This window comes from Cyprinus carpio, chromosome B1 (genome assembly GCF_018340385.1).
Source record: "Cyprinus carpio isolate SPL01 chromosome B1, ASM1834038v1, whole genome shotgun sequence".
Taxonomy (NCBI): Eukaryota; Metazoa; Chordata; class Actinopteri; order Cypriniformes; family Cyprinidae; genus Cyprinus; species Cyprinus carpio.
Window position 1 is genome coordinate 32,982,201 of NC_056597.1, and position 12,154 is coordinate 32,994,354.

At 41.3% G+C, this 12,154-nt stretch overlaps 1 protein-coding gene across 1 annotated transcript in view; it reads right to left on the bottom strand.

Moving 5' to 3' along the window:
- LOC122134541 (integrin alpha-D-like) overlaps positions 1–9,831 on the bottom strand; it is a 66,241-nt gene extending 56,410 nt beyond the window's left edge. Inside the window, exons 1-7 of the mRNA XM_042716051.1 lie at positions 9,558–9,831; positions 9,317–9,485; positions 9,119–9,241; positions 8,908–8,978; positions 8,641–8,782; positions 7,778–7,876; positions 671–753 (exon numbers count right to left, since the gene is read on the bottom strand). Of these exons, the coding sequence (XP_042571985.1) occupies positions 671–753; positions 7,778–7,876; positions 8,641–8,782; positions 8,908–8,978; positions 9,119–9,241; positions 9,317–9,322 (524 nt within the window). The 5' untranslated portion in view covers positions 9,323–9,485; positions 9,558–9,831. The remainder of the gene's footprint in view (positions 1–670; positions 754–7,777; positions 7,877–8,640; positions 8,783–8,907; positions 8,979–9,118; positions 9,242–9,316; positions 9,486–9,557) is intronic.
- Positions 9,832–12,154: the final 2,323 nt, after the last annotated feature.

Genomic DNA, 12,154 nt, shown 5'->3' on the forward strand with positions numbered 1-12,154 from the left:
TTAAAATTTGGCATGCAGTGTCTTTGGTCCAAAGTGCCAGCCATGTCTATGAGGGTATTGGTGTATCTCGAAAAAACATGGCTGCCAAACATGTTGATTTTCACCAGTATTAATACAAAAAAGTTGCAAAAGCTTTTTAATAGACCTAACCATTCTCAAATAACGCACAAACGAATTTGACAACGAGCTCGCCAAAGTGGACATGAGGCTATATCTCCTCAATGCTTTATCGTATTCAGACCAAACTTGACATTTGTAATGACAATCATGTCCTGAGGTTACCTGCACTGCAGTTTCAGCGCAGTGCCACCTAGTGGTCAGGAGATATGATAAATGCCAAAATGGACCTAAGGCTGTTTCTCTAGAATTCACTGGCATATTGGCGCTAGACCATGTGTGTGGCATCGTCACCCCTAGTTAACCACACCCACATTAATCTGGGAGTAGCGCCACCTATTGGTCAAAAGTGATAAATCATTATAGAATGCTTCTAGCTATTTTATTTATTATTTTTTTAGCCTTTTTGTGTAAAATCATCTTAAAATGTCTATCATTGCTCAAAGGTCTTAAAAATGCTTGAACCCTGGTAATTGCTGCTTGCAGTAATATTTGTTATTGTCTTTGCTCAAATGAAAACAAATGAATCTGTCGCCCCTTGAGCTTTATTCACCTGTTGGCAGTGATCATAATCTCCATCCTGTTAGATGAGTCATTATCCCATTTCATCACACGGAAAGTTCCCAGAAACTGAGTCTAGAAAACAATAGAGTCCACAGAAAGTAGAAGAAATAGTAGAAAGAAGTTTTTAGCAATGCCAAGGGAATAATTGAACAGAATTCTAAATTCTAAACTGAAGAACCTGACTTTGTGTCGGTCACATGCAAAACAATCAAATACTGTCTGTGTTTTATTGTCACTATGTGAAGAATAGAATGATTCTCCGCTTTAAGCCTGTTTATCAACTAGAGTTATAAAAAAAAGTAGGTGTGATACCTTGATAAATTATGAAGTAACTAAAAAATGAAGAAACGTCTCAGGTTACGAATGTAACCATGGTTCCCTGAGTAGGGAACGAGACACTGCGTCCTCTAGGGGTCGCTATGGGGGAACACCTCATCGTGACCCGTGTCTGAAGCATACAATGAAAAAACACCAACGAGTTGGCCGGCGACAGCCTCTGACGTCACTACCGGTGCGACTATAAAACAGGCACGGAAAACACGTCATTCACTTCTTCATCTGAAGCTTGCGTCCGAAGCATGGCAGGGAGCTAGAGGACACAGTGTCTCGTTCCCTACTCAGGGAACCATGGTTACATTCGTAACCTGAGACGTTCCCTTTCAAGGGAACTTCGAACTGCGTCCTCTAGGGGTCGCTATGGGGAACAGTAAACCAACGCCACCATGCTGAGGGGAGTGCAGGCCAGAATCATGGCGAACACTAAGTACCAACTCTACCATTTCAATGGGAGTTGCCCCCGGGACGTTTAGACGGCTGTCTGGTGACAATACCCCTTACGGCCAAAGGCCTAAGCTACATACCAACTTAATTGTTAGGGCCTCGGCCCGGTGTTAGAGCTAAAGCTTGGAATCAGGAAAGATTCCTTTAAAGGGATACGGCTAGGAACCTAGCATTTTATACTAAGTCTTGCCTGTCCACACAGGGGCTACAGCTTGCTTCCGCAAAAGCTTGCTAAAGGAGCTGTCTCAACAGATCTCCAGTAGCAACACCCTGTTTAGATAGGTATCCGAGGATACATGGGTGGAGTGGCGCCCAAGATGAACGGGGCTTTTACCAATTCAAGAAAGGGCACGAAGCAACCGCGCGAAGCCCTCACCATATAGGATTTTAGAAAGAACGCAGAGTACTAGCATGCGAAATTACCACAGTATGGATTTCAGAAAGTGTGCAAAGACTTCACGTGCACACTTACCATAGCATGGATTTTCAAATACTGTTCTAAGGAGGGGCTCTCGTGGCACTCTGATAGAGCAGCTCATAGATGAAATGGTTTTGCATTTCAAATACAGTATGCTGGAGCGCTCTGGGGAAAAACAGCGAACTCAGTCTCATATGAGAGGAGAACTCCGAATTCAGAGTAGCGCGCTCATAGGCGACCCTTCTTGGAAAAGGGGAGTGCTGCTAAACTACCACGAGAACCGCCCAAATAGCCCCTCATATTGAGGGGAGCGATGCTTGAAGTGTATAAACAAAACATACTGGCTGAATGGAGCCCAAGGAACCAAGGTCTAATCATCTCAAGAAAGGGAACGAGGCGGAGCGCGTAACCCTTACCGTACAGGATTTTTAGAAAGTGCGCAGAGTCTTGCGTGCACACTTACCACTTACGTGGATTTAGAAAGTGCGCCAAGTGTTCACGTGCACACTGACCACCATGTGGTTTCCAGAAAGTACACATAGCTTAGCGTGTGTACTTATAGGTTCCTAAGCATCGCAGAGGCGCTGAAACCGCACGGGAGAGGCAAGCTCAATTTTTACAAACCTCTAGCGAGGGGAGCATCACCTGAGGCAGCATATACAAGAAGACTTCTTTAACTGCCACCTTCACTTCCCGCTGGATGCAACAGCACCTAAGCGGCCAGGAGACCCCTCAGGTTGACCTTTCTGGACATCCATGAGATTCCCTGCAGTGCTGTGCCAGGCCTGATGATCAAGGAGGCTCCCGCAGAAACTGTGATCTCAGCCGCCTAATACCGGAACATGAAGCCGGATGGCTGGTGCTGACGAGTGTTTAGTAAACACTGTAACTGAGCACTGCAAAGGGAACTCACAGAGTTTATTAGTAGACACATAACCACCAGCAATTACACATAAGTATATACAGAAAGGGTTATTTTTATACTCCCACCCTCCTGCGCTGGAGCCCCGCTCAAGGGGCGCCTCCTGTTAGTCCGGACCATCAGAAAGGTGGTTGCTATGAACATAGAACCAGCCAAAAACATTATAGGTCCAGCATAGGAGACTGTTATGTGTTAGAGGTTTCCGCCTAACCTCGATCAGGTGGAGAGCTGGTGGTTACAGGGGAATTAGGAAGGGGAGGATAAAAGCAGAAGTTAAAAATCCCTAAAGGGAATGAGTAGATACCTCAGTATCACTCTGATTCAGATGAGAACGCTGCCTCGTCTGGATCACATCCCTTAGGTTCTGCTTACCTCCTTGTGACCTACAATTCCTCTTACCCCTGCCCGCAGGTGGGGGAGGAGCGCGAGTTGCGACACTAGGCTTCTGTGCCCGTCTTTGATCCTCAGATCGAGACAGGCCAGGACCCCTATGTTGTTCAGGCTCAGACCTGGACCTTCCTGGAACGAAGGATCTGAAAGCAGCGGAGTGCGCCTTCGTCTCCCCGAACTTCTCGATCACCGTCTCAACGGAAATACAGAGAAGTTCAGAAGGCGAAACCTGACCATCGAGAAGAAAGCCTTTCTTCCCGATGTCTGCCAGGTTCATCCACAGAAGTCTCTCCGCCACCACCATGGCCGCCATATTCCTGCGCTTGGGCAGCAGTCAGCTCGGCTACCTGATCAGGAAAAAAAAGCCTTCGCCTCTATCCAGGTCTCTTAGCAGATCAGTCTGATATGCTTGAAGCACCACCCATCGTGTGTAACAAAGCCACAGCCTGACCTGCTGCTGCGTATGCCTTGCCATTTAAGCGAGATGTATTTCTTTAAGGGGCTTAGATGGCAAGGAGGGAGATTAAGAGAGGATGTTTCCCCTGCAGAATGAAAGCTCTTTCTACAGGGGGCATCCTCTCATAGCAGTTTTCGCGCATCGCCTCGATGTCGGCAAAACTCTTATGCCGAAACCGAAGGATGGGGGAAGAAAACGGTCTCTTTCATTTCCTTTCGATCTCTGTATGGAGATCAGGCAGAAATGGAAGGCTCACCTGAGCTGGAGGGCTATGGTCGGAAAGATAACGCTCATAGAGGCGCGTTCCATAAACTCCAACAGCTCTACATACGCAGGGCGGGAGAATTGAGAAGGCTCAGCCTCAGCTTCTTCACCATCCTCAAATATCTCCTGCTTTTCCTGGGTAAAAACCCAGCAGAGCACTAACCTCAGTATCAGAAAGTGTTAAAGATATAACATAATCATTCCGAGGCTCTCTCTCGTCCACCGCCATTATGAGCGCGAAAGGGAAAGTCCCTCTTTAAACCATTCAGACAGATCCACCTGAAATTCTCACGAGCTCATTCTCCCTCCATGCCTCAGCAGCAGCGGGTCCTGAACCGCGGGAAGCAGATGGCTGCCTTTTTTTTTTCCTCGGAAAGAGAGACGAACGAGAGCAGAGCTTTTTCCTTGAAAAAACACTCGCAATGCACGCAGATTGCTTCCTCAAAGACATCGCATGCGTGCTTTTTACCCAAACAAATGACGTAAAGATCGCGTGTGTAATCGGGTGTCAAATAACGCCGACACGGATGCACACATCGTCTAAACGCTTGCTAGTAGTTGCCATGATAGACAGAGAAAGAGCGCTCTTACCGGTTCTTTCAGATGCACGCTTCAAACAAAACGGTCAGTTATGAAGACGAAGAAGAGAATGACGTGTTATCCGGTGCCTGTTTTATAGTCGCATTGGTAGTGACGTCAGAGGCTGTCGCCGGCCAACTCATTGGTGTTTTTTCATTGTATGCTTCAGACACGGGTCACGACGAGGTGTTCCCCCATAGCGACCCCTAGAGGACGCAGTTCGAAGTTCCCTTGAAAGGGAACAAAGTTTGTCTGTCTGTCTGTAAATGTAACCCCTCTCTCCCGGGTCCTCACCGCCACACCTCGCACTCGCTCCGAGTGGGCCTCGAACCCGGGTCTCTGTCATGGGAGGAGGACGCACTAACATTACATACATAAAGACCCTTTCACAATTGTTCCCGGATAGTTAGATTTTGGTTCATTCACACTGCCAGTGATTTCCCGGAATCTGTGTGTGTGTTCACACACAACCCGTAAAGGTCCCGTAATGACACGTGACATCAGGATGTGACGTGTAATGTATGAGTTGAAAATGCTAGGCTATATTGTAACATAAATCGTAGTAAGGCCAATCTAATCTTCCTCTGCTCTTTCTGTTGTGATCCAGCACTTGGTGGATTTTTATTTATTTTTTATTTTAATTTTTTTTGAGACTTGAGCTTACTAATTTTGTTTTTAATTTGCTCATACACAACCGCATCATGTATCGTTGCGCTGAGCTGGCGAAAGATCTCAGCTTCAGCACGGATACTGAGGAGCTCCGTGGTTTCTGCTTCAGTCCAGTTTGTGCACATTTCTGTTTATTTTGTTTTAGCTATTTTTTTTAGGCGAACACAACTCTCTGCATTTAAACACCGACTAGCCCCTCTGGCACTGCAGGCAGTGTTGGGGAGTAACTAGTTACATGTAAAAGCGTTACATAATTTAATTACCAAATTAATGTAACTGTAATCAGTTACAGTTACTAAGAAAAATGTGTAATTAAATTACAGTTACTTATGAAAATGTTAACGATTACATTTGAATATTTACACACATCCACATACAGATTTAATTGATTTCTTTCCCAAACTGCACTGACTACTCTGAGACATACGGCCCAATGATTTCCACGATGCGGTGACCTGGCAGCCAATTTGGCCCGCTATATTTTAATATTATTATTTTATGGTTGCCTATACAATAGTTGGTGAATGTACTAAAGCGATTATTTCCATTCAATAATTAAATCACTAGTAAATCATGAATCGGTGATTCGTGACTCGCTCTCTCTCAGCGCCTCCGCCATACGGTTTGGATCAGAGTAATCAATGTGTGAGAGAGAATGGACTGGACTGTGGAAGCGCACATGTGGAGCAGAGAAGCAAAACTACTGTTCAGGGTTTCAACTGCAGGTCAGTTTCATCTGTAAACATGCTATTGTAGTTTTGTCTTTGTTTACTTTGTTTACTTAGCAGCAGCCCATTGCTCACCATTACCCAAAATACTGTATAAAGGACATCATTATTATCTAATGTAATGTTTCAGTAGTAATTTAGCAGACAATTAATCATATTTTATAATAGGTTTAGGGGGAGCTAGGGTAGACATCAACACAACCCTCACAAAAAATTAACGATGATTTTACTATAAATCTAAAGACACAACAAAGGTAACCACAAATTAACCATGGTTTTTGCTACACTAACCATAGTTTAACAATGGAATTTGTAGTAAAAATAAATTCAAATGGTAATCCATTTGCAAAAAAAAAAAAAAGATGTTTACTGTACTTTTACTTTAATAAAAGCATGGTTAAATTTTGTAAGGGAAAAACACGTTCAATATTAAGATTTTTTCTATAATGATATTGTAGTGGTGTACTCATTTTTGACATGTAGGCAGTTTAGAAAGTATAGTTTTGTTAAATCTTGAGTAATAAAGTCATAAGAGGGATAGATATCAGGGCAAAATAAAGAGACTGAAAAGAAAAATGGATGTGAAGGTACAGTTCAGGAGATAACTTTTTTCCAATTATTTTGCATGGCCCCAACCTAAGGATTAAAACCTTTTTTTATGTGAGATCCATACAAAAAATAGGAGTGTCCATGTTTCAGAATGTGTTGTGGGTGTATGAGTGTGAGAATTCCTGGCCTAAATTATTTTCCCAGTCCGCCACTCGTGGAAATTAATGGTGCAGACATGCGGTTTCATTTACTACACATAGACCTACTGAAACTCGCGGTGTTTTCAGCCTCTGCCGCCTCAATATATGAGTACATGAACACAAACATAATCTCTAGAACTGTCACTTCATGAGCATTTGACTTATTTTGAGAAAACTATCGTCATATATGCAAAGAGACAGCAATGTTTCAGGAGTTTAGTACACAGAATAGGACACATGCTTATTAGATAACCGTATTTATATGATTTTATTTTTTATTATTTTTAAAATTAACAATTTTTTTCTCCCAAACTATTGTTAGATGCAGTGTTTCCATGTTGTTATGCAAAGATTTGGTTTCAAAAACAGTATCAGTAAACAATTTCTTATGATTTTAAATCTGCATTGAACTTCAGATTGATCTCAATGTAAAAGGCTGGTTTTCTGTGTGTGTGTGTGTCTGTCTGTCTCTGTGTGTGTGTTTCCGTCCTTTCGTCTGTCTGTGTGTCATTCTGTGTGTGTGTGTGTGTGTGTGTGTGTGTGTGTGTGTGTGTGTGTCTGTCTGTCTCTCTGTCTCTATCTGTCTGTCTGTCAGTGTCTGTCTGTGTGTGTCTGTCTGTCCGTCCGTCCGTCCGTCCGTCCGTGTGTGTGTGTGTGTCTGTCTGTCTGTCTGTCCGTCCGTCCGTCCGTCCGTCCGTCCGTCCGTCCGTACCGTCTGTCTGTGTGTCTCTGTCTGTCTGTGTGTGTGTGTGTGTGTGTGAGAGAGAGAGAGAGAGAGAGAGAGGGTGGGGTGTGTGTGTCTGTTGTGTGTGTGTGTGCGACGATTGTGTGTGTGTGTGTGTGTGTGTGTGTGTGTGTGTGTGTGAGAGAGAGAGAGAGAGAGCTTGTGTGTGTGTGAGTGACTGTGTTTGTGTGTGTGTGTGTGTGTGTGTGTAGATAATCTGACTGTGTGTGTGTGTGTGTGTGTGTGTGTGTGTGTGTACATGGATGCAGTTATCATGCCACATAGTGTGTGTGTGTGTGTGTGAGAGAGAGAGTGTGTGTGTGTGTGTGTTAGAGAGAGAGTGTGTGTGTGTGTGTGTGTGTGTGTGTGTGTGTGTGTGTGTGTGGTGTGTGTGTGTGTGTATGATCCTGTCTTACTGTGGTGCCGCTGCGGTACACCGGTAGATCGATGCTGCAGGTTGTTCTGTTTGTAGCACCGCTGTCCCGATCACCACAGCTGCTTCGAGTCCGACTCGGCTGTTAGTTCAAAACACATACACATTTATCACAGCGGAGAATCATTTTCACAAGTATTTGATCTTGTATTTCTGTAAATATTTTAAATTGTAACATAGACATTCAGAGAAATTAATCTGTAAATCTGTAATATAACAGGGTAGGGCAAAATTTAGAACTGAAGAATTGGCTTCCATCCAGTTCATAGCCATGCCCCACAGGAAGGTGACAGAATGACAGGAATGTGATGCATTCTGGGAAATTAATTGTTATTCCCTGGTTAACAAAAGTTATTTTCTTAAATATGATGAAATATATGAACTAAAATAATTTTCTATAGGTGGCATTTGAAGCAAACCTATCCATCAATTAATCTATTTTAAACTTTAAAGAACTTTCAAACAAAACATTCAATCCAACATTTACTTTTCTAGTTAAAATAGTCATATTGATTATTTTAGTTCATTTTAATTTTACTTCCTTACATTGAAATTTGACTTCTGCATTTGTGCAAATCTCCTGTTTGATACCAAAGCTCAAATTCAGGAGAAGAATTGAAATTTAAAATTTATTCTCGTGTCAAATTCTGAAAGACACACATCTTTGTTTAAGATAAGTGTTTTACTCGAAATAAAATGAAAACTGATGAACAGAGTTATTATTAAAGAAGCAGAATGAAATCTGCTTAATAGTGTCGTCTGATGGGAGTTTAGCTAAAACACATTCTGAGGAGGTTTTTATTAAGTTTTTGACAGTCTTTTAATTTGGCACACAGAGAGCAGTACCTTTATTGCATCAAATTTAGAGAGTGAGATGCCTTCTGGGTAATGCAGCACTATGCTGGTGTTGTAGGAGTCGTCGCCTGGGTTTGCCAGCGATACCTGGACTGTGAAATGAGCTTGATTCTCCACCACTAACGTGTTGTTTCTGCAGAACAAACCGTAATTTCAATAGAAAACCAAATCCTGATGAAGAATGCCAATATTCAGAAGCATTTACAATCATATATCAGAATAAAATCATGTCTGATTTATTTATCAGTTGTTTCTCACGTAAAACTGAAGTTCAGCTTCAGATCGGCCACACAGCTGTTGTTTGAATTACAGCTCCATTGAAACGGCACCTGACCAAATACAAAAGAGAAACTTTTAATGAGCTTTTGAATGTCATGGAAACTTTATACAATAAAGCTGAAGAAACGTAGATACTTAAGAGTTGGTTTACACTGAATAGCAGAATAAAATCTGATATTTGTAGACTCACCTCAACATTCTCCTCCGTCCTGCTGTGGACGTCAAGAACAGCCACAGAGTTTCCAGACAACATCTCAGTTTGTGAGAAATTCATTCGTATCTTCAGAGGAGATACTAAGTCTGCAACACAGCGCTGAAACAAACACAACGTTCACCGTCAGACCGAAGCTGCTGCGACTGGCTGAATTTGGTGATAGACCACACGTACCAGCATGAAGATGGAGAAGGTTAAAACAGGAGGACCCAGAATCCAGCAGGACGGACTGCTGCAGAGTCCTGGACGACACACTGCTCTGATCAAAGAATCCTCGACTCATTCCTCGTACCACATCCACATTCAGATTCAGAGAAACCATTCAGCTTCTTCTCTAGAGATCCTGAGAGACATGAGGAGGTGAGACATATTCTTCATGTGACAGAGAGGCTCTCTGAAACTTCACTGATGTTACCTGTGCTGCTGGTCCTCTCGGTCACCGTGAAACATGACGTGAGATTAAATGCATTAAATCCGTTGCTACCCGGACATTCAAAGTAGTTCAGACTGATTTCCTTTGGACTGAAACTGAGCTGCGCAGATACAGACATCACAGGCCGAGCCCTGAGAAGAGAGAAAAGAGTCAATACTCATGATTCCAGACAGTCAGACTGGCTAGCTGGATCACTGATGTGGTAAAGAGGTTGTTTGTTTATTAGGTTAGCTTAAGAAAGCAAACCTACTGAAATGCTATTTAAACTTTATTATTATTATTATTATTATTATTATTATTATTAATAGGCTGGCTTGAGAAAATCCCATGCACATTAATGTTGGCACATCTTACTAAGATGTGATTTTATAGATGGTGTAGAAGGTGAGCTTATATAGACAAGTTGTGAACCGTTTAGTCTGACGATCTCTGTTTGAATATCACTTCATATCAAAAAACTCCAGTACAAACGTTACTGCCACTCATCAACAGCAGCTGTCACAGTTACTAAGCGACAAGATCAATCCTTCATAGGCTAGACCGTCCCATTTAACAATGCTTACTCAAATTTTGGTTTACTTAATATTTCTAAGCCATTTAGACTCATTTAGGCTTCCAATCTATGCAATGTTTCTAATATTTGTAATCTATCTATCTATCTATCTATCTATCTATCTATCTATCTATCTATCATTTTCTTTCTAACTTTTTATACTCCTTTAAGCTTCCATTCAACCTAATATTTCTAATATAACTAGCAACATGCTTATTCATGCTAGCCATGTGTTAAACATGTTAAAAATGCTAGAAAAATGCTAGCAACCTTTTGAATAATACTAGAAACATGTTAAAACATGCTACCAATGAGCTAAATCATGCTAGAAACATCCTAGCAACATGCTAAATCATGCTAGCAACATATTAGATGCAAGCATATTAGGGACATGCTAGAAACATGCTATCAATGTGTAAATTCCTGCTAGAAGCTGTCACAGCCAGCACTGTAAAACCCGACAAGTAACTTAACTCAAACCGTTTGAGTAAACAGATATCCTTAAAAACCTGACAAGTTAGGTTTACTCAAACCGTTTGAGGAAAACCGATTACCTTAAACCATTTAAGTTTTAAAACTAACACACTGTAAAACCCGACACAAGTAACGTAACTCAAACCTTTTGTGTAAACAAATATCCTTAAAAACATGACAAGTTGGGTTTACTCAAACCGTTTGAGGAAACAGATTGACTTAAACCAGGGGTGCCCAACCCTGCTCCTGGCGATCGACTGTCCTGCATTGTTTAGCTTCAACCCTAATCAAACACACCTGCCTTTAATTTTTAAGTGAGCCTGAAGACCTTAATTAGTTGCTTCAGGTGTGTTTGATTAGGGTTGGAGCTGCTAGATGCTTGCTAATGTCAGGTTGTGAACAGAGCCACTGTGTGACTACTTAAACCATTTAAGTTTCAAAACTAATAGTTGTGAGTACTCTGAACTTAATTCAGTTGAGTTCACTAAAAGAAGATATACATTGCAATTAAGTAATTAAGTGATTAATTGAGTGATAATTGAGCATTAGTGATGAACACCTGCTGTTAACAAACAGAATTACTGAAGAAAAGAGAGAAAGGAACTACAACTGACTTCAGACACAGCCTCACTAAAACCTGACAAGTTATGTTAACTCAAACCGTTTGAGGAAACCGATTGCCTTAAACCATTTAAGTTTTAAAACTAATAGTTGTGAGTACTCTGAACTTAAATTCAGTTGAGTTCACTGAAAGAAGGTATACATTGCAATTAAATAATTAAGTGATTAATTGAGTGATAATTGTGAATTAGTGATGAACAGCTGCTGTTAACAAACAGAATTACTGAAGAAAAAGAGAAACACAAGAACTACAACTGACTTCAGACACAGCCTTAGATAAAATAAACTGAAATAAAATACATTAAATCTCTCAAGATCTGATTAAACAACCCCACAAACAGCATCACCAGCTCCACTTATTAATAACCAGACTGACTTTATTTCTGTCAGACGTCTACAGAAGATCTTATTGAGAATTAACTAAGGTTTAGATGTTGATTTATTGTTTCATTTGAAGTAACCATGTTAGAGATCAGTGTTTGCTTTAGTTGGGCTCTTGACCCTTGACTTTTCTCTGGCTGTTGTAACCATTTGTTGTAACTCAAAAGCCCAGAGAAAATATCATCAGGTGTTATATACACACTCTCATACTCTTAGAAGCTGCTTTTATCCAAAGCAACTTACAGTGCATTCAGGTTAGCATTTTTTTTTTACCTAGATACTGCATGTTTGTACTGTATATTGGTGATGATAATCATTGATTATTGAACTGTTTGGAATCTAATCTCTGATGAAATAGGTGTTGTGTAATTAGTTGGACTGATTACAGTAAAAGTAATTCTAAGAGCCAGTGGTTCTGTGATAATCAGTTAATATAAAGAACTTTCCAAACAGTTTGGTTTTCTATGGTGTAACTTAGTCACACACAGACATCAATAATCAGCATATGAACCTCACCAATGGTGACCACAAAAAAAAAAAAAAAAAAAAC